Source organism: Simochromis diagramma, unplaced genomic scaffold (assembly GCF_900408965.1).
Source record: "Simochromis diagramma unplaced genomic scaffold, fSimDia1.1 OVJJ01000131.1, whole genome shotgun sequence".
Lineage (NCBI taxonomy): Eukaryota > Metazoa > Chordata > Actinopteri > Cichliformes > Cichlidae > Simochromis > Simochromis diagramma.
The window spans coordinates 5720415-5743534 of NW_024387200.1; the positions used below are offsets into that span (position 1 = coordinate 5720415).

The 23120-nt window shown below is 39.3% G+C and overlaps 1 protein-coding gene across 1 annotated transcript; it reads right to left on the minus strand.

Moving 5' to 3' along the window:
* Window positions 1-4769: 4769 nt before the first annotated feature.
* Window positions 4770-22455, minus strand: ndufs4 (NADH:ubiquinone oxidoreductase subunit S4). The gene is made up of 5 exons (XM_040050744.1): window positions 22325-22455; window positions 19681-19759; window positions 6562-6734; window positions 6380-6453; window positions 4770-4965 (listed from the first exon to the last, which is right to left on the minus strand). The coding sequence occupies exons 1-5, from the start codon at window positions 22405-22407 to the stop codon at window positions 4862-4864; spliced, it is 513 nt and encodes a 170-aa protein (XP_039906678.1). The 5' UTR covers window positions 22408-22455; the 3' UTR covers window positions 4770-4861.
* Window positions 22456-23120: the final 665 nt, after the last annotated feature.

Sequence of the window (23120 nt, forward strand, 5' to 3'; positions counted from 1 at the left end):
TTGATATGATAACATCACACAGTTGCTGCAGATTTGTCAGCTGAACATCCATGATGCAAATCTCCTGTTCCACCACATCCCAGAGGTGCTCTGTTAGATTGCAATCTGGTGACCGGCGAGGCTATTTGAGGACAGTGAACTCATTGTTATGTTCAAGAAACCAGTCAGAGCTCGTTTAAACTTTGTGACATGGTGCATTAATCCTGTATTATTAGGAGATTTATAAAGGGATGAACATGGTCAGCAACAATACTCGGGTAGTCTCAGTTGGTACTAGGGCACCAACACCGCCAGCCTGAACCATTGATACAAGGTGGGATGGATCCATTACACTGTGGTCTTCTGCTGCTGTAGCCAATCTGCCTCATCTGTGTTTTGAGTTCAGAGATGCTCTTCTGTATACTGTGGTTGCAGTGGGCGGTTATTTGAGTTTCTGCTGCCTTTCAATCCCGTTTGCCCCCTCAAGAAGTCATTTTCATCCAGACTGGATATTTTCTCTTTTTCAGACCATTCTCTGTAAACCGTAGAATAGGTGTGTGTAGATCAACAGTTTCTGAAATACTCAGACCAGCCTGTCTGAAGCCAACAACCACGCCACATTTAAAGTCACTTAAATCCCCCCCTCCATTCAGGAGGTCATCTTAACCATGTTTACATACCTAAATAGAGTTGCTGCCATGTGATTGGCTGATTCGATATTTGTGCTAACCTTATAAAATGGGTGGTGGGTGTAAATGGCACACAGGTCTGAGAGGTAAAACTATATCACCGTATCAACATACAGTAAAGTAAGGATGATGAATAATCTGTCAGGACGTTTCCAGCTTTTGCTTTTAAGACCGCGCTCACTCTGTACTTGTTCAGTTTTTCAAGGTTCTTGGCAGGCAGATCACTTCAAGCGTTTTGGAGAGTTTTCAAGTTGTCTTCATGTCTTCTGTCTCTTCATATAATCTCAAGCTGAGCGCATGATTTTTGAGATCAGTGCCGTTGTCGGCGCCAGACCATCTGCCGCAGGACTCACTGTTCTCCTTGTCACTGAAGATAAGTTTTTATGACTCTGTAATTGGGCTTGTTGTCACGAAATACAATTAATTTGGGAACCTCCTTGATAGTTTTGCTTGACTGATGACAACCTAAATATCTAAAACGTTTGGATAGTATTGTATATGATGACATAGTACAGTTTCTGGAAACTCTATTAGGAACTTTTTCTTAGCTGAAATAACCAGACGGGAATGTGCGTTTCTGGCCAATCAAAACAAAATGAAATACCTATGATACGAAATAAATCACAAAAAAACAGAAAGCTATAAATCAGCCCCGCTCATTGTTCTTTATTGTTGCCCATAAAGAACTCATACGCAGAGATAAGAAGAGATAGGTAGTTGGAAAAAGTGCTGTGCTTATGTGCAATTCTGTTGCAGTATCAGTTCTTATAAATTTTAGCCTTTAATGTGTGATTTAGGTGAACTGACACAAAGTCAGAAAGCTCCGTTTATTTTCTTTCATAGGAATCAATCTATGAAAGAAAATAAACGGAGCCTTATACACAAACCTATTAAAAGACAAGCCTGCCAAGCTGTTTTTATTGTCTTAGCATGTAATAAGATAATTAGTGCACGAGTCTGTAGTGTACGCAATGATGTAAGAATAACAAACAGCACACTTTAGGTTCTGTTTCACTGTTACTTGCTGTGAGCTCTTGTTTGCATAACCAAAAGTCATCATTAATCTGTGCCTTTCAAAACAAGCTCAGGTCCACACAGTGTTTGTGATGAAAACACACAACAAAGACACACACACACGAGGAAGCTGGTCTTTGGCTGCGGACGAGGCAGCTTGCGTGCCTCGCTGCTTTGGTTGGGGAATTCACAGCAGAGGGCGACCACAGACAGGAGTGATCATCAGGTCACTGAGGGCCAGAAAGCAGCGTGTGTGTGTGTGTGTGTGTGTGTGTGTGTGTGTGTGTGTGTGTGTGTGTTTGTATCATTTAGAGAAGCTCGGCAAATAACATCTTGGCAAACGTTCAAACTACAACTTTCACGTCCAGCTGCTGAGTAGAAGCAGGATGCTTGGGCTCAATGATGATCTTTATGCTGTCCAACAGGGTGCGGATGGATGGATTTATTTCTCTTAGTTTTATGATAACAGCTTGTTTTATTTACTGTTTGAGGAGACTACAATTCAATCAGGATTTCATAGATTGAACACTATTTGTAGAATTATAACTTCTACAGAAGTGTCCAAACTGCTTACATTTCGCTGTCAGTGCAGTTACATTTGAATGCAGGATTGAAGCGTGTCTCCGACTGCAGCAGCTGCTCGGTGTACGTTCCAGCTGGTGAGGCCAATTATTACTTAACCCATAATACAATAAAACATTATGACACTGTTAGTGACTGAAAACACTACAAAACACTAATACCGGTAATGAGCAGGTGCTTCCCTGGTGCACATCCAGCTCTACGAGCCAGATATGCAGTGTGTGTGCTGTAGTGTAAATACACTAATTTGAGTACAGTGAACTCAACAGTGAGCTGCATACACCAGCAACTGTACCAGGTAGGATGTGAGGATTAAACGATGCTTAGTTGGTACTATATAGTTGGTAAGAGATCCAAGGTGTGCCAAGTAAATATCCCCCATGCAATTACACCAGGAGCAGCAGCCTGAACTGTTTCGCTACAAGGAAAGAATGTTGCAGAAGAGCCTGTGTTAGTTGTAGCTTCAGTTTCTTGTCTCCTGGTGTTGTCTTCTGCTGCTGTAGCCCATCTGATACATTCAGAGATGCTCTTCTACATACTTTGGCTGTTATTCGTGGTTAACTTGTTGTTGTCTTCTTATCTGCTCAAAGCAATCTGGCCATTCTCCTCAGACCTCGCTTTGCTAGGAGTTTCTGCAATCTGATTAGATATTTGGGTTAACAAGCGGCTAAGGGGATATGCTCACTCACAATGCTGTATTGAGTGTATACAGTATACTGTCGCTGTGAACCTAAAAGCTCAGGCAGCATTAAATCTATTGTGTCCAAGAGTTTTACAATGGCTTGCTTTGTGGTTGACATCTGTGCTCCAGTTTTGTTGAGTGAAATTCATGCTCTTTATTTGTACAACAAGTGTCACTAAAAGCTTTTTAAGATGTTTGCTATTAGCTGCTTCCCAATCATGCCACCCTCCTGGCCAAATATGGTCCGCTCTGGCTCCAAAAAACCTACGATGGTTCTGGCCTTGAGGCTAAAACTGAGGCTTTAAAGGTGACTTCATGGGGAATTAGTCCATCTTTCATACAAAGTCTGTCTGATTTTTAATGCTGTGAGCACCACAAACATAATGACTTCCATCTTTATTCACCAGTGTGACAGCAGAGCAAGATTAATGCGTAATTAAACTAAGAAACAAGGTTACAAGGAGTAATACCATTTTGTGTCTCCTGAGGCCTGAAAGCTCACGTTTACGGACGGACTGATGAGAGTCGTTGCATCGCTGATGTTTGCGTTGCGGCGATGGTCTCGAACAATGCCACTGTGCTGCCATTCTCATTTCACCTAATTTTTTTGTGCTTATAGGCAAAGACTGTAGGAATGCTTTCAACTTTTATGGTACAAAGTTGTGCCAAGAACGTTTTCCCCCGCTGCGTCTCTGAGGGGATTTCAAAGGGGAAAAGCAACACATGCTGTCATTCATGCCCTGCTCTTCAGATGGACCATTACGCTCATATCAGATCGGCACTTTTGATGTGCCGAGTGACAGAACAAAATAAATAGCGAGCACAAGGCTGTGAAAGATTTGCAATGCAGTGCGGTAATTAATGAAGGTCTATACCAATTAGGCGCCCATGATTGGTGTGTGAATATCAGTGCAGTCACGCAGGTTGGGGGACTCGGCGCAAAGTAACACCACTGTTTACTGAACACAAAGAGCAAATACAAGCGCTGGCAACTAGTGCGCTGCCAAGTGTAAATAGCTGGAATTTTAGGGAATTTATGACTAAAGTTCTGAAATTGACCTCCAGTGAGACCAGCATACTTTTATTGGCTTGTGTTATTTGGCTTTCAGGCAAATAGCATTTCAAGGCCATTAAAACTAGAAGAGTTTGTGTGATTCATGTAAAACAGATCTAATCTAAATCTTATTTTTCAGCATTACAAGTCTTATTTTCTTTGATTTCTGATTTCAACTCATCAGGATTTGTAGCTTTTTACTTGCCATTCGGTTAAATGAATATTCGGCAAGGTTCTAAGATGCTGTTTGTTGTTTTTTGTTTTTTTTAAATTAAGATAAATTAGGCAATATTTTTGATATTTTACAAACCCAAATTATGAGTGGAATATTTTCCAGCTCTAATTTTATGTGGATTATTGTTCCAAAACTCGTGAAATCAAAATCCAAGTTAATGTTGCACGCCTCATTAAAAAGGTGATGATAGTTAACATTTTTTTTTGGATTTGGATTGTAAAAGAAGTGACTTTGCTGCACAGATGTTGCAAGGTCCTATTTAAATTCCAGTTGTGCAGCTTTCCAAACATTGAAACAATCAGGGTAACCGGATGGAAACAAACACTCACACAGGAAAAATGTCACTGCTTTTGGCCTACAGACATATTTATCCCTGTTTTTAAACAGGTTCAGATTGTAATAATACCGTCCCCTTTGTTTTGCTGTTGCACAGCTCGACTTGGAGAGCAAACACTTCATTAATTGGATGGACTACATTAGGTAGTCGGTAATGAGGTGAATGTTTAAAGAAAAAAAGCGATTATGACACAAATGTTTGGTTTACTCATATATAATTATGCATTTATTGACAAGAATGATACAGGTCTGCTGCAGGTCAGGCCACCTAACAGGTGGGCGTCTTCAGTTTACTTGGCGGACCGCCGGGTCCTCTTGTCCCAGGAGAAGTTTGCTCCGTAGGATTTCACCCGTGGCTTTGAGGTCCTCTTGTCTGTTACGTCGTAGCTCCAACCTGAAAGAAAACATCAGAGTAAGTGATGGGGCTGATAACGTCACGTATGTTCCTTTTGGATGGGCTCCAACCACAATGAGGTGTTTTGTAGACATCAACGAGCTGTGTGTAGTCAGAACAGCTCTAATCTCTTCGGTGCAATAAACAGAGTAAGCCCGTTTCCTTTGCTTGGTTTCAACAAACTTTCCCAGATGGTTCAATTCTGAGTCAAAAATGAACTTGATTAGAGATCAACAGAAAACCACCTCATTTTGTTTTACTAAAACAGGGCTGTAGTCGATTGTCTAATGAGCTGGTTGGCCCATTAAAAGCATTCCTTTGATCTTTTATTAGTCGGTATAAGACAGGTGCTTGGATCCCCACCATCACCATTTTTGGTTAAAAAGGTCAACTGGGAACACCAAATTAATTTTTTTAAAAGCAAAGTTACCTGAAAGAATCTGGTCACAGGTGCATCTCTCCTCACAGTTTATATATCCCCTGATATATAAATAACTATATACTGTAAATGATTTATATGTTAAAATATGCAAACATGACCGTGGAAATAATGATGTTACCGCTCTGGATGGTCAGTTGTGTTAGATGCAGTAGCTGACGTTGTTTTGACACCTGCACAGTTTAATCAAACTCTGGTTCGTTTCCGTGCGATTCGTTTGTGCAGATGTAAACACAGTAAACGCACTCAGGTGCAGTAAACGGCACCGAGACCCTTCAGAGGAGGTGGCCTCGGTCCACTTCCAAACAAACTCCAGAGTGGTTCATTTATGGTGAGAACGTGATCAACCCTGGATCCAACCCAAACAGCCTTCCCATAGCCCAGGTATGCTTTGCTTTCTGGGTCAGAAATACCAGAAACATGCAGATTACAAAACTGTAGCAACTAGCCATAAAATCAATGTAAAATCTCTGTTAAGTTTCCACTCGCATTCTTAGCATTTTGGTTAATTTTGTGAAGGTTTTTTATGTGAAAAGAACCCTAAAAATCACAAGAAAAGGCTAAAAGCATACAAACTCAACTGATTCAGACCAGAAGAAATGAGTGTGTGCACTGATCCATTTTAAGTCCAGATACATCATACATGGGGTTAATGCCACAAAACTACTGACAACACAACTCTAAACACCACCAGCAGTATGTAACAATGAACCACTGCCTGTCCAACAGTCTGCTCACTTCACTGCTGAGAGTTATTTGTCTTGCAGCCAGAAACAAATGACAAAATCCAGACAAAAACTATTTACGTGGTTGGTGAGTCAATACATGGAGATTGTATGTATCATAAAATCGATGTGCCTGTTTGTAGAGGACTGAGTGGTGAGACTTATTTCTCGACTTCTTTGTTACAGTGTTGTCACTTTTAAAATGATGAAACAGATATATTGTTTAACCAAAGGCTGAAAAATTCTTTACCATTTTTCTCTGCGAAAGCAATGGCATCTTCCTTGGAGGAGAATGACAGCACCATATTGGACAAGGGATCAGCTCTAAAATAGAAACATAAGGCATTAGAAACCAAAATTCAACAACTGTGTGCAGAGGTTCTATAATGTCAGTTTATGTGCTGTAGGAATCAGGAGGTGGAAGGTTCTCACGTTGAGGACCAGCCCATCAGTGGGTTCTCCCAGCGCTCTCTAGTATCAAAATCCATCTTCCACTTTTTGGTGGTGTTCACGCCGGACTGCATGGCTGTCCTGGCTGGCACAAAGATGTGAACCTTACGAGTTTTGATGTGCTCCTCTGGGACTCCTGTCAGAGTGGTGATGTCCTAAAGGACACAGAAATTAAACACAATAAACTTTAGGTAACAAAGTAAACTAACAGAACACCAGGATAAAAATCTAAACTAGGAGAGTGCTTCTAATTTCTAAAGTGTGGCCTCATTTGACCTCATGACTATCCAGCATTACAACTGATGTCACGCACCAATTACTACTTGTGTTCTGCAAGTCACTTGTAATAAACAATGTGAAAACAACCCCTCAAATGCTTTTCATATATGCTTGTGTAACAACTCCCTCCCAACAGAAGCGTGGTTTACAGCCTTTGGGTGGTGGAGATGTGAGATGACTGAACACAAATGTGCTGCAAATCCTGTTGGTTAGCCAGGTCTTCCTATTGATTATCAGCTGTGATGTTTTGATGCATGCTCAATCATCTAGGTAAGTAAACCTCCAAAAGTTGATTCTGTTCTCCCAGCGTTTTGTGGGAGAAACATTTTGTCACTCACTCCCAGCCCATTGTTCCTTCAATGGTGCTAGTTTCAGTCATTATGCAAATGTACTGTTTATAAACCTGCAGTCAGCTGAGACTGAAGAAGTCACTTGGATGAGTGACGAAACGTTTCTTCCACAAAACGCTACGTCCAGATGAACAGAATCAACTTTTGGAGAGCTGTGATGTTTCACTGTTAACTGGCAACTGTGTGACAGTTTAAGCTATGCAATGAAATACTTTCTCTCTTCAATTAATTACAATTACTATAACTACACAGTAGTAGTAGTAATCACACTGGTTACTGATGGTGTTCTGCATATTCCAGATGCTGACTTACAACTTTCCAAACTGGAAATGCAAAACGTTCATCTTCATATTAGAAGTTGTGCCTTTTAACAGCCAGAGCCTGATTTTTAAGAAGATGACAGACTGTGAAACTTCCAGCAGACAAGTTGCACAGAGTAAATGAAAAGCTACAGAGAGATGGACAGCTGCCATGTTTTAAAGGGTCAAACTTTTACTTTGTGAAGATTGCAGCCCCTTCAATCTTCACCTTAGCAAATGGGAAGATATCTGTGCATCACATGTACCGCTTCACAAACAATTTCACCAATTGGATCCCACTCGGTCACTGGCCAGCCTCTAGGCCTTCATGACTTTGGCTTTAACAATTGATTTCACAGTGACTCATAACCAGTTGGGGAATGCACATTTTCTCTATTTACCAGTTGCTGCCCAGCAGTCGCCAACTGAGCTCTAGGCCTGTGTGACTAAGACTGAAAACTCTGGCAATTACAGATTTACAAGAAATTAATAAATAATTTCCATTTATTAAAAAAAAAAAAAAAAAAAAACCAAAACCCAACAACATGTTTTTGGTTGCTAGCAGTCCACATGAAGTGTTCTACTTTGATTAGATTATTCATGACTTCTTCTCTCCTTGCGAACATTAGGAGTTCATGCGAAACGTAAGCTTTTCTTAAAGAAAACACTTGATGTCAGCCTGCAGGTATAAAAAAAAATTTAGCAACATGTTTTAAGAGCTCAATGTCAGGAGAACAGAGGTCAGGAAAATGTTTGATGGCCATAAAAGTTACTTATGTAATCAAATGTTTCATGTTTTATATTTTTGTACTTCACATCAATCTCTTATATTTATTCCCACTGTAAAATATTAAGGTGGAAAAAGGGGGTTCAGTACATCTTTGATGTCAAAGAACAATAAAACACAAAAAAGTCTGAGAATTGAATACTTTTTTTTTTTAACTTTGTTTTATAGGCGCCATAAAACAAGCTAAAGTTTGGGTTGTTACTGGCAGCACAGGTGTGAATAACTATCCCTGAATCTTTCCTCAGCTTTAACCTGTCTGCATTGGTTTGGATATGTTACTAAGTCAAATATACATGTGTACCATTTTAATGTTAATCAGTAACAAAATTTGTGATTACATCACATATATTGTTAATTTGAAAAGAGATTTAAAAACAAGTATTTCACATGTAAAAGAAAAATAGAAACAAAATAACTATTTTTAATGTTTTTTTATTAATAACGAATTAATTTGCCTTCATTACCTTTACTATCGTTCTCTTTTACACCAATACCACAACAAACAGTTGTTTAATGTGTGTAAAGAGTATATATTAGAGCCCTAAATAGTTCAAATTTTCTTTTTAATTACTCTGAATAATAGAAATCAAGGTGTACTTTTACAACTGTGACAGGATGGAGTTTTATTCTATTTTTTCCCATGTTTTTGTTTTTGTGGTAGTTCTGCATTTTCTATTTATTTTTTGTTTTTTAAATAACATTTTTGCACATGTTGACATTAACAAAAAGTCACCATTACTTGTATATATAGCAAATCTCTCTTGGCTTGATTTTTTCATGAATACATTGCCAAGAAAGTACAAAAAGGTGCATGAATGTACTTGTTGCTGTGTAGGTCTGGACTTTGTCTGCAGTGGTACTGGTTCTTGGGCGTACGCACACTTTGTGAAAAGGTCAATCGTGAAGTTAGAGAACAAAAAAATGTAAAATATAAAACAAGAAATATAATGGCCATCTCTGAAATTAATTCCTAATCCTCAATTAGTTGCAGACCTTCATGAAGTAGGACAGCACGACAATTGGATGAGGAAGGGTCTGTGGGTGCACTGAATGCATATTCCTGAGCAACTGGAGCCCCTTGGAGCTCCTATCAAAGATCTGGTCCAATTCTTCAGGGAATTAGCAAACAAGCAATGGGAAGTCGGCGACAAAACACAGACGAACCTCCCAGCACGCAGGCAGCAGCCACCCAAGACTGAGGGCTTTCCAGGGAGCTTTCCTTTCAATACAAGAATTTTACACATTTCAATGGCCATTACAACTTCAAAGAATCAAATTTTCATCATTGTCTGTCATCTGCCAGTTGATTTGTAGAAAGGGGTCATTTTGCATGAACTCCACACAAAAGCCCGTCTTCCTCTTGGCAAAGGAGCTTCCAATGGTATTTAAGCCTAGTAAATTACAGGTCCAACTGCTAAACTACTGCTTGTTTCAGTGAAACATCTTTTGCCATGCAATCATAAACAAGATCTGAACATTGAAAAGATCGTTAAAATGAAAGGGAAAAGACGAACAAAAGGGGGGAGGAAAAAAACCGTCGCAAGTGCTTGGTAATTATTTCCGGCTGCCCTATCTACTTAACCCGAACAATTCCTTCTTGTCACAAAGAGGAAGAAAACATGTTCTCTTCACCCAGAGGGGGTAATGGTTCATGACACAATAACACACAAGACAGTGTTAAACAGCAAGAAAATAAGATGAAGGGTTTCTCCTTTTTTTTTTTTTTTTTCCCCCAGCAGGTGATCAAAAATGCTTTAAAATGCCTGCAAGTTGTAACTTTTTATTTCCAAAAGGCTATGCTCCAAAGGTTTCTCTATTCTAAAAGAGAGCATTAAAAAAAAAAACTTGTAGAGTTTTATAAAACGTGGAATTTCTGGTCTGTTCTAGGCGATTGAACCCATTACGTCCCTCTATGAGACACATTAGAAATGACACTCTTGGGATCAGCAGGCCACACTCTAGTTACATGTGACATATATGGTAAATTGTTGCAATAATTTCACCAGATGTAGCACAACCTAAGGTTGGGTGTGGATGAGCACAAAAAGGGAGAATGTGTCAAAACAAACGCTCTTCTAAATCACTGAAAAACCTCTGCTTGCTTATTTGGCATTGTTTGCAAAAATACAAGTCTAGACTTCTGATATTTGCATGCATTACTCTGAAAGCTTGGAGGGTTATCGGCATAACAAGCTCACCCACAATACCCAGATTCACAAAAGGAACGATTGTGGCTGGAATGCAGTGTGTTCCCAGGAAGACTAGAGAGGACCGTCACAAAAGGAAAACCCACACGGTGGGCACTTTTTCTTCTGCCATGTACAGGAAGCGAAATGAGAACTATCAAGTTTGACACTATTCACAGGGCCTTAACGGGACCCTACAATACCTGGCTGGGCAGACAGAATGCAAGGCTTAACAAAGAGGGGGGGTAATGGCTGGCAAAATCTCCGTCACGTGAAAGCGTGTCGATATTTCTGACACCTCCAGGCTACGTGCCAAATAAAGAGCACAGGGGCTTGTCGCTGTGGGGCCACTGGGCCCACCAGAATGCTGAAAGCTAGTACCCCTAATTCTCCAACAGAGAACTGGGATGGAAATTTTTGGTGTAAACAAGACAGAAATCTCAGTCTGCTTAAGTCTGGTGGAAAAACTGTAGGAAGCGGTGAGATACCAAAGAAAGAAAATGATAAAGAATAGTTTTATAGAGGGAAGCTGGATGCCCAAATACCTCCAAATTAAACATTTGTGAAATGTACGGTTTTTATTAATTAGTGCAGCATCCATTCAAATAAAGTATAACCCAGGTTATTTATGTAGCTGCACTTTACTGATGTCCACTCGAACACATGCAGGCAATCATTCATCTCTTGAAACGAGGCCACCTTTAAGGATACATTCGCTAAATGTGTGCGTGCCTGTCTGTTCAGTCTTGGGAACTGCTCATCCAAACAACATGAGAGAATGAAGTCATATATCACAGGAAACCAAACATAACACATAAATAAATGTCCATCTGTCTTTGTGGAAATCAGTTTGAGTTTTAGATCAAAGTGACAACATTTCTGGCTGGCCCACCTCCTTTTAAAGGCCTGTTTGAGGGTGAAGTCTTGGCTTGGCAGAACAACTTTGACCCAAAATATGAAAAGCACTCCTTCAAACAACCTCAAACCTGATTCTTTACTCATTCGGGTCCAATCAAGACTGACACGGTTTAGATAAACTGTTGTCTAGACAGGTGATTAACAGACCAGACAGATTTCTGAAAATATATCAGTGGGGTCTTATTTCTTTCAACTGTCATAATACAAAAGTGGCTTACCTGTAGTAAATAACCTACAGTGTTGCTTGTGATCAAAATATTGAATATTTTAAATACAAAGACTTGCAATGTCTATCTTCCTGACAAAGGAATCTACTGGTCTAATTTCCATTTATTTTCATCTCCTTCTTTGGTCATTGATGATCAGTTCATGTTTGAAGGAGATGAACCAGAACCAAATGTGCACCTGGAAGTCCAGTTTGGACAACAGATACTTGAGTTTGAAGGTTTATCATATATCAGCAGCCTGCATAGTAGTGAATAATTTATAGAAGCAGTACGTAAAAACTTTGGAGAATTATTATGGTGTTCGTTCTTTTATTTTAGCTTCAAGAAATACAGAGTTCACCTTCAAAACTAATATACAGGGATGTGTGTTTATGCATTAAATATCTATATTCAAGAAGCTTGTACACCAGTCAAAGATGTTTCTTTGCGTAAACTGACTTGCAACGACTGGTATAACTGCATCAAAGTCTTTAAACCTGGCACGCTGAGATGACAGCTCTATTCTCAAAGCCATCTTCAATCAGACTCAGTTATTTTTCCAAATATAGAAACCAGTCGCCAATGAAGACAAAGACTACAGCCTATTTTAATTGCTGAAGAAGTCAAGATGCCGGGTGTGGATGTCTGTTTCTCCAAGCGTTCTTCCAGCCTCCACTCTTCCCATATTGTTTAACCGATCTTGTCAGCTTCAGATGATTTGCAGGTGAATGTCTACATTTCCTGCAGTTCATTTCCCACAGTTTATACAAAAGGGATATAAAACCCACCTTTGCCTGCTCTGTGATATAAAATGTGTTTTTCATATTATTCCTGATATTATCTGCAGATCTAATCCAAACACAATAAAGGTTTAAGGGTTTTTGTGGTATACATTGCATTTCTGAAAAGGTAATGAAAGAGATCAAATGTATTTTACCCTAAAAAGTGATTGCCAAAAAGATTTAAAAAAAAAAAAAAAGAAGAAAAAAAAAGAGAAAGAATATTGAAATCAGTTTGTGAAGAATGTTTGAGAAAATGTCCAAGTAAAGCAATATAAATCATAAATTTTATGATTTATTTTATTCATCTAATTCCATTTTGATGAAAATATCTACTGCTTGGAACACAGACTAGCTCTTTATGCTGCAGAGTACCCAGGTTTGGCAAAGAATTAAAAACAGGTGCATATAAAGACCTTCTGTTTAATCACGCAGTGAACTAATTGCCCCTGTCTTTTCACTTAATCACTGGATACTCCCACTGGGTACTAAAAAAAAAAATTTATTTAAACATAAAATAAAGGAATGCCACATCTGTTCTTACAATGATCCAGGACGACTTGGTTATCAGTTATGAGAATGATCAGCTCTCCAATAAACCAGATAGGTGAGAAAACGTGGAGAACAGGATACAGATTATTGATTTCAGGGTTTCAGCCAGAGTACAATAAGGCCAGTAGCATATATGGCCTTACGTGACTCCCACAAGGCTGCAGTTGTAGCTGGGTTGTTTTGCATGAGCCATGATAATGTTTATATATGAGCTGAACAGGTAAAAAAGTATCTGGCACTCTTCTGCTGGCATATACAGCACTCTTCTTTCAATTTTATCTTCCAAGGAGTCATTTTTCAAAGTAATCCTGAGCAAAAGTTGTCCAGGCTTTCTGAAGTCTTTATAAGTTTTCCTTTAGAGATTGGTTCCTTTTTCAATCAATTTCAGTCAGGTCTTTGTTAACATTGGACACTGACCTATGAATCATCCATAAATGAGCATTCAACATACTCAGCGTTTCCAAAATTTCTAACTGCCAACAATAATGTGGAGCTGCTGGTATCAAATGATCAAGTTTGATGGTGTTGAGCTTTTACACTCTGTGCTCTCTGGTCACTACCCTGTGGCTCCTCAACCGTACCGGCAAGTTTGGGAATCTAGGATGGAACCACAAGAATGCCAGGACCAAAGTTTCCCCAGCAGAACATTGCAGTGCAATGAGATAATCGCTGTTATTCACTTCACCTGTCCTGGTCTTAATGTTGTGGTTAATGTCTGTTCCCCTAAACAGCCCTGCTCACATTACCTAAACATTACTACTGGCGTGCTGTTTTTTTAGACTTGTTAAGGTTTCCAGTTCTCAGCTGAAGTACACAGTGTGTTTTCCAGTTAGTACAGTAACCAAGCAAACAGACAAACAAGCAAACAAAGGATGACTAGCTCTGGCAGAACATTTCTAGCGTCACCGTCACATTTTTATAGACACCAGGGCTGCCACCACACAAATAAGCTCATCATAGGATGTATACCTGTATGCCAAATCTATAACTTGGCACCCAGAGGGGTCAAAAGGTCAACAAAGCTGAATCATGTTGAGTCAGCATGTGCCGAAAGCCCAAACACATCGCCCCTAACGCCCCACTGTCCAGCCCACACCCAGACCAAGAGCCTCACTCATCAGCCTCGGCCGGTTCCCACCTTCAGACGTCTTTGAAGTGGAAAAAGTGTGCCAATTACTGACTGGACACTGGGGGCATCTCTAATAGAAACAAATATTATGCTGCTTGCTCATGTGTGGGAGTGGTTCAACATTGGAGAACAAGAAGCAGCTGGTATATGAAAGTCATCTTGTATTTCACATTACACATACTGGTAAAGAGAGGAGAGAGGAGGGGTCATTTATGAATATTTTGGATGCAGACACACTTGTTTGTCTGAGCATCTCAAATGTCATTTTATAATAAAACAATTTATAAATAAACCCAAACTATGAAAATGCGTCAAGCAAAGACTTGCCCCGTTTCAACTGAATCTTACTGTGAGTTGTGAGTATCTTTTTAAGTTTCAAAATCTTAGTGGAGTACAAGTTTGTGAGGAAAAACAATTACTTAAAGCTATAAGACAGAGCAACACTATTCAAGCATTATTTCCTAGAGCATGTTAAGGCTCTGACTCTGGGGGGTGGGGGGGGGGTGGGGGGGGTTAATCGTCTGGCACCTCACATTTTATGAATACCAAAAGCAGCTTGCAAAATTACAAAAAGAGCTGGTAGCTTACAAGTAATGAATAAATTGAAGTGTTGTCAAACAGAAGTAGCAATCCTTTTTCATCCAATCTACAAACACAACACTTAGCAGTTGGACACTTCCTAAAACTCCCCAGCTGAGGAGTCCTCTTCAGAGAGTTAGTCTATGGAAGAGAGTGCTAATGAATGAAATACTATTTAGTTGATGATACATAATAAAACCTCTTGTCTGCCATTCATCAAAGACCAACATCCTCTCAGCCACTACTTCAAACTTGAGCATAGATTTTTTTTCGCACAAGTGCGCCATGTAAGAGGGCAAGGAGACAAAACAGATACTTAAATTGTCTATGTGCAAAGGAAGGAGGAAGGCTGGAAGAGGAGGGAAGGGAGGGAAAAGCGGGTTGATGGGGTGGTGAATGTGGTCTGCTCCACTGTAGGTCACTCTGTCTCTGAGGCTCGACAGAGGATATTCACGCCTGTACTGCAGACTTAAAGTGGTGGTGCTCAATGTCCTCATAGCTAGAATGGCAGTTTTTGTGGGTTTTAGTTTTTTGTTTCCCCCCCCATTTCCCAAGTGTGTGTGTGTGTGTGTGTGTGTGTGTGTGTGTGGGTGGGGTGGGGGGGGGGATTGTGGTGGTGATTGAAGGGATTTTGACACTTGCAAAACAATTATTTTGTATCAGGGAGTCCGACAGCGAAAATAAATTCTAACGTTTCAACTACAAGATCGTTCAATCTGATTTCAATTTCTGTCTTTAAAAACAACCGACAACAGGCTTTTAGACTCATCTATCTTACCGCAATAGAACCCCACATCTTTTAGCCAGATGTGATGTCACATCTTGCCAAGCAAATGCTGTTCTCTAAATTATATAAATAAATAAAGAAATCCAAAAACTTATCAAACGTAAACATGCCAAGCATCGAGTGAACATACCTACACTCTCCTCTTGCTGTCGTCATTCCGCCTTTTCACTCAATTCCCCACGGTCTAATAACTGTCCTTCTCTGGCTAATAAAACCCTAGTGCCTTTAGAGAACTCTATAACAAGGCTTCACAAGCGCTTTAAGATTATGGTGTTGCCTTTATGTGGACAGAGAGAGCGCGTTTGGCCACAGCTGAAAGAGGTAAACGTTCTGTTTGCAAGACTCAAGCGTTAGTGAGAGATATTGTATTGCATATTGAAGCAGCTGTTATGGTTATAACCACAGTTGTTTGTGCAAAGGACCAGAGAGCAAAGCAAAAAGGCCTGACTCTAATTGACTGCGGTTGTAGACATTCCGTGTAAAGCTGTGTATCACTGGCCAGCCAGTCGGACACTGGGAGCTGCCCAGCATGCTTAATCAAACAGTAATTACAAACAAAAGCAGGTCGGCATGGGCACGCCGGGGAACAGCTACGGGCACTGGTGGACCATCACGCACGTCCTTTTCTTTGGCATCATTTCTGAAAATCAGCCAATGGCCCAGAAATTTTGCTCATAAAAGTCAAACTTAGAGCTTTAAATGTGGGGAAAAAAGGTGAAAACACTCAAATCCTACAAAACCTACCAATTTTTGGCACCTCCTAAAGTTTACAGTCAACCCTAAAATCAAAATCATCTACTCTGCAACGACTTTACTGTAAAGTAAGGCTCTGTAACATATCAAAATGCTATTTCAATTACAAATTTAGCTTTCAATTACTATTTAAGCAAAAAAAGAAAGAAAAAAGAAAATGCAAATACTGTTTCAAGATGATGCCTTTGCTTGATTCTTTTCCCCCCCCATACATCTAGTGTAAAAAAAATGCACTTTTTTATATTCAATAAATCTTTTGATTTTGTGTTTTCTCAAGTCTAAAATGTGAATGACTGTAATAGGCATGGCATTATTAAATTGTTTGTTCTGCTTGGTCAGCAGTTTAAACCCAGCTACTTTACTTATTGTCATATAAGATGAACAACAGAAGCAGATCGTCATACTTTTTTTTTTTTTACAATTACAATTACTCTTAACTTGAAAAAACAAAAAAAACAAAAAACAACAACAAAAAAAAAAACCAACAAAAAAAAAAAAACCACGCAATTTTAGTGAATGACACTTAGAAAGGCAGTTTCAGAAAAGCAGTTGGACTTATCCCTGTCAGTATAAAAACTTTCTGTGACTAATCAGTACTTAAAACTTTTTTCTGTCTGCAGTCCAAATCACTTTAAATGTCCTTTTCCCTGATTTTTGACCCAGCAGGAGATTCTAAATTCGTCTGTAATGGAGATGGCCAAACACAATGTAGAGATCCATGTTCTTGTAAAGTCTGCATTTTCTGGACACACGAGAACTAAGGACAAGATAATGAGTATCAGACAAATGTTCATGCAGAGTTTTTGGAGTGAATTCAAAATATCATTTGCCCAGGCCAAAATGCAATATCATCTGAAAGAGGTTATTCAGAAATGTTCACTACGCAACGAGCAGCACTCCACTTTCTCCTCAGGCTGGTCGAGAGAGACGGCGTGCAAACCCTGAATAACCTCTCAGTGGATCGAGATCTTTCTTTGATTGGTCAAACCAGAAAGCAATTCACACTTATTGACAGCCTGATGAATGACTAGCGTGCTGACATACGCTGAATGCCCAAAAGGGAGAGTGCTCTCAATGCCCTCTACCACGTGAGACGGAGGCCACTGTACTGTAAACAGCTGAGGGCCTCTCTTTTCGGCCTGTCTGGGTGAACATTAGAGTACTTCCCCTCATCGCCAGTAACAGCATGCTACAAAGGAACCTCTGTGGCCAACAACACTGAAGTGGCCACTGTCTTTTTCGTGAGTCTCAGGGTGTCTCACAAACTTTTTTCCATGCTAGTTTCTTTTCTTTCACCCCCCCAACACACACACACACACATTTTTTAGAGGCCCTTTTTTTCCTCTCCTCTGCTGTGCCTCTCTGTGGCCCCTACTGAGAGGACAGAGACAGACACTCCGCCCAGCCAAAGGTTTGTCTGCCAGTATGGCCAGCTTTGGTCTGGGACAAAAGCACACTGACGCTGCCCATACTGCTCCCCCGCCCCAAAACAAGTCCACAACAGACTCCCACATTCTCCCCAAACTCACTCTTTCTCCGTAACCTTCTAATTCAACTTTCTATGACAAAGCAGTAATGTCAAAGATCAGTCTTTGTTTTGTACAGTTGGTGAGTTGTTAACCACTTCAAATGCTTGGTTATCACTGTTTAGACTATAGTTCAGCACTTAATGCTAAAAAAAAAAAAAAAAAAAAAAAAAAAAAAAAAAAGATTAAAGCGAAACAGAGCTATACCACATCCTAGAAAAGTAATTCAGTAAAGTAACCGTTGCCTGGTCAACTAGCTTCTCTCTGACTGGGGCTTGATTTAAAAGGAACAGTTCTTTTGGAGCAACAGTGTGCACCCAAAACAGACCAGTCATAGACACCATGTAAAAGAAGAAAAAAGAAGAACAGGGCTTCATAGGGATTTAATCTTTCAGCATCTTTAAGTAATCACATTGAAAGTCGGCTTTCTGAAATTGCTTTCATAGAGATTACGCAAGTCAGAAACTAGGCCAGAAACTGTAGACAGAAATGATAAGAGATTTGAGAAATCCTAAATGTCAGATGACATTTTCTTGCCCTTGTGTATTTGTGGACCCAGAAATCCATTTTCATCGCTCTTAAAAACTAAAAAAAAAACAAAACCCAAACAAACAAAAAACAAAAACAGACTTCACCATTTGCCCAAGCTAACCCTGATGAATTTTCTTAATTTGCCTGACTAACAATCCAAATTCAAAGAGGTTGCAACACAGATGTGCTGCTAAACCTTTTCTACACATTACTTCCCTCACTTGTAACCTGGTTTCGTGTGTGCATGTGTAAACATCAAATTCTAATTTGGATAATACCACTCCATGAAGCTTTTTGTGGTTACAGAAAGCGCTGTGAAAAGTCCTGATAAACTGTTTGCAGCGACTTCAGCAAATGTCCCAAACCAGCATTGGGCACTACAGGCACATAACACTGCCTACTTTGCAGGTCAATGTATGACACAGAAAACAACATTTACCGTTCTGCTGCATCGATTTAGAAAATTCTGTTATCACCCAGCTGCATTAGGAGCTATCCTAATGCAGCTGCGTATTTACTGAATGAAGGCAGAGTAGATGAAGTCAACAAGTCTAGACAAAATCATTTTGTTGGGCATATGTTACCAACAAAACAGGCTGACTCGGGCCTGTCTGTTCTAAATTTACATTGAAAGAGTAGCACAAACCAAGCATTATGAAATATTTCTGTCACGACAGGCAATAAAACTATTATGCAAAGCATCTGATAATTGCTGATGCCAAACAAAGAGCCCTCAAACAACTGATGAATCTGTGAAACTTCAGAAAGAGCAAAAGAAATCATGTGTTACTGTTAATGATCACAGTAATCAGTCACTACTGACCCAGGCAAATGTTGAAGCAGGGAGGTACTGGCAAGGAAGCTGACATAAAACACATACTGCACATGGTATGGCAATACTTTACTATAGTGCCCCCATTTTTTGACTGAGTATTTGAAAGCACCAGAGACTATAGTTTTTGTTATCATTAACAAAATAATTTTGCACTATTCTGTGAGATATTTTTATGATTTACTGTATCCACATTTATATCATTGGGGCATTCATAAATTAAAAACCCCCCAAAACTATACATTGTAAATGGACTGAGTGAAGATAACTGCATTACAGTGCGTGAATATTACTCCACTTCTCCTGTTAGAAAAAATTCCATTTCCTCAGCCATTCAAATAGTTGTAGTCACTTCTTTCATGAACTGGCATTTAAACCTAGAAGGACTGTGAGGATAGGAATAATCAGAGCTGTGAACTGAACTACAAATGATGATATTCGTCATCACTGTCATATTGTTACAAAAGCCTACTGTCTAGGACAAGTTCAGTTTGGCAGCAGATGACAAAATTTTTTAACAGTTTTTTTCCCCCAGCAGAATAATTGGAAGACAGAAGATCAGATAAACACCGATGTACAACTCAGATTGAGCAAGGATGAATTCTTACCAATTTCTCATCAACTGTAATAAGCTGTGTATCTTGTCCTGGTTTCTCTGCCAGTCTCAGTGTTGATGTGCTTGTAGACCTGGGAAAAAAATTTAATTGTGATTACAAGCTAAGCACAAAGCACCAAAAGTACACAAGTGACAAAGAAATTACACAAACAAGTTAAGCTCTGGAAATGCTGACGATCTTGGAGGAGGCGGTGGGATGGGGGTACAGTGAAAAGGAAGCGACAAGGAGGGAATCCCCCCCGCCACTTATTAGTTCTGTCTAGTGAATCTCTGGCAGACTCTCGCTCTCATCCTAATGACAGGACGTGCTTAATGTTGGCTGTAGTCAACTGTCAGGCGAGGACTGTGAGGCTCTTTGTCAAAGTGCAGCCGTGCCCCATCACAAAACGGCAACGTGCCATCACAGAATGGCACGTTCCATATATTCATAATTTTGTATTTATTTCAAATGAATGTTAAGATTTCACTACAGTCTCAGGTCTGATTTTTTCAATAAAAACTGATTTTTAAAAAAGAAAAGACGAATATAGTTTCAGGTGTAATCATTGCACAGCTTAATCACATGAATAAAGTCCTACTCTGCATTTTTCCTGGCATTGAAGGAGCTTTGGGGAGTAACTACACATGGGAGTATTCGCGATGACAACATACAGATAAAGCAATGATTCTTATACCTTATTTAACCAAAATCTGCACACTTTCCTTTGATTTCTGACCATTTAAATAAAAATGTATATCATGTGTCTGTAAATAAAACCCAAAACTGGTTTAAGAATGAAACAGAGTAGTTCTTCCATTGTTTTAGATTTAAGATTTTAAATATTTAACACTTTTTAATGCATGGTAAAAGGCAGTTTTTTCCCTTTCTTTTTTTTTACCTCATCCACCCACTTCACCTCTGAATCTGTTTAACTGTGAACTCAGCTCTGTGTGTAAAACCACACACAGAAATCACACATTTAAACAACAACAACAAACAAACAAAAAAAAACAACAACAACAACAAACCACACAATCAAGGTGAACCTGAGAGCAGGGGAGACAAAAGTAGCAAAACCCATCAATGACTGAAAAACACAGCATAGATGACTGGGTATACATTTGCTTTTTCCTTTTCGCCCTTTGGCTTTCATTTAACTGTTATCCCTGTCAGTTTCTTGGGGTAATAGGATGCTTCCTCATCAACATGGCTGAGGAAATACTGTGATTTATCCAATCACTCATCTGACTTTTAGATTACTTCAGATTTTGCCAAGAAAATACTGTGCAAGTCAATGATTTCTTATTATCTCCATCTTTCCAGACTCTATAAAACAAAATAAATGTCTTATTTCATTTTCAACATGGTTACACTACATATTCTAATCTGGTATCTATTAATAACCTCAGCTAATGCACTGCACATAATGCCATTGTGTGAATAATAAAAGTTGTAAAAGCATGCATCGTATTATTTCTCTCTTTAAAAACTCCCAAAGGAGACAGTAACTGTGAATACAACTGTCAACTGTTGTAACAGCTTACAGAATCATTTCTGATGATGAAAAAATCCAATGGCATTTATCAATGACAATGGTGAATTTTTAATCAGTTGTGCAACATCAATTCTGCTCTGACTAAATGTTAAAAAAAAATGTGATGAACAACTGAAAGTCTATATTCTTCTTCTTTCAGCTAAAGGGGGATTTAATTTAAAGATCGTCAACATCTTCAACTGCCACTTCCAGCTCAGCCTCCTCTCTTTCTCATTCAAGATTTTAGAGGAAGACTTGTAGGAAATGATTAAAAAGAAATGCTGATGACTGCCAGGCAAGCCATCAATTAGCGACCATCGCATTTAACTGCCCTTACTAACCGGAAATATGAATGCGGAAAATATTGTTGTATTTAAGTATTTATGATATGGAGGTACTCTTTTAAAGTGTCACAAAACCCACTAACTGTGGCAAATAACTGTGTGGTAAAAAGTGGCAAAAAACACATAGTGGAGCAGCACGGGGGTCAGTTTGTTTAAAACCCTTCCACAAACACAGGTAACTTTTCTTGGTGTTAGTATCGTTGGGGTCTGGTGGCTACATGAATACCTCAAACTATAACTTGCAGATTTGTTACTGCGAGAGAAGCACTGTATTCTATCAATAGCAGTGAATTACTTTCATGCTAATCGTTAGCTTCCAGGCTCCCTACAGCTGATTGTAAGGTTAGCTGTCGGCTGAGTCACTTATTTAATAAAGTTGTCTCGGTCTGGTGTGTAGCACGTGCTGTGCAGACCAGTGAGCACTATTTAATTGTGTTAGCTTTTAAACTGATTTCTAGCTCGCCCTAGCATTAGCCAATTAGCTAGGCAAGCAAGTGCTGTAAGGACAATGACATTATCTACAAGCCCAGTGTACTACAAGATAAAAGCGTGCAGGCGCTGACGTTGTTTAGTGTATAAAGTCTTCCACATTAGGTGCGAAACCTCTATTTTGAAAAGAGAAAAAGAAAAATCTTCATTAAAGTGCTCTGCCGCTGACAAGCTAACAGACACACGGCTTCTGTGCTGTAGTCGACTTGGGAGTTAAATAATTCAAACAAACTCAGCTCAGAGTATCAAGTGCGAACAGAAACCTGATAAACAATTAATATGAAATTACCTGATAGGATTCAAGAACATTTTAGAAGCTGCATTAAAAGCAGACAAACGTCCCAATCCGAGAAGTGACATTGAGGACGCCATGATTGTTGTCAACGATGACGTACGGTAACCGCAAAGGAACAAACAGTACGCGCGGGTGGCGGAGACAGCTGGTACATGAAGGACTTTGCCAACCGAATTTTTGGATGTGTCACATAGCACACCAAGGGACGCCCAGACATCTACTTACGCCAGTGCTCTCTTATATAACAAAGAACAATTATTTTGGTGTAAATAGAAGGAAACCCCGCACGCTGAGAAGAATTTCAATTTGCTTGTGCTTCATGTCTACTCACTGAAGTTTATATGTTTGTCTTTTTTCTGCCCGTTTTCTTATGCTTTGTCTGATGACAGCTTAAAAAACGGAGCAATTTGTTTCTTAAAACATATGTTTAATACATGTATATACTTTACATTGTGTATTGCACAATATCAATATTGTGTAGTACACCATGTAAATTCATTTGTATATTCACAACGTGGTTTTTGGAACATTCAGTAACAGGAAATGCAGATAAAATCCCCTGGGTAAAGGTATATGTAGTTTTACTGATATGTATGAATATACATTTTTTGCAAATCGTTTTTAAGTTTAGAAATTGTTTATACCTCAAGTTTTAGCCAGTCCAAATGAATAAAATATCTCATGACAATGATGTGAAGTGATGGCCATCAAAATAGACTAAGCCTATAAAAGGTATGGTTTAATTTGATCTGATTGATGTCCAGTCTTTTATTCTTTAAAGTAAACGCTT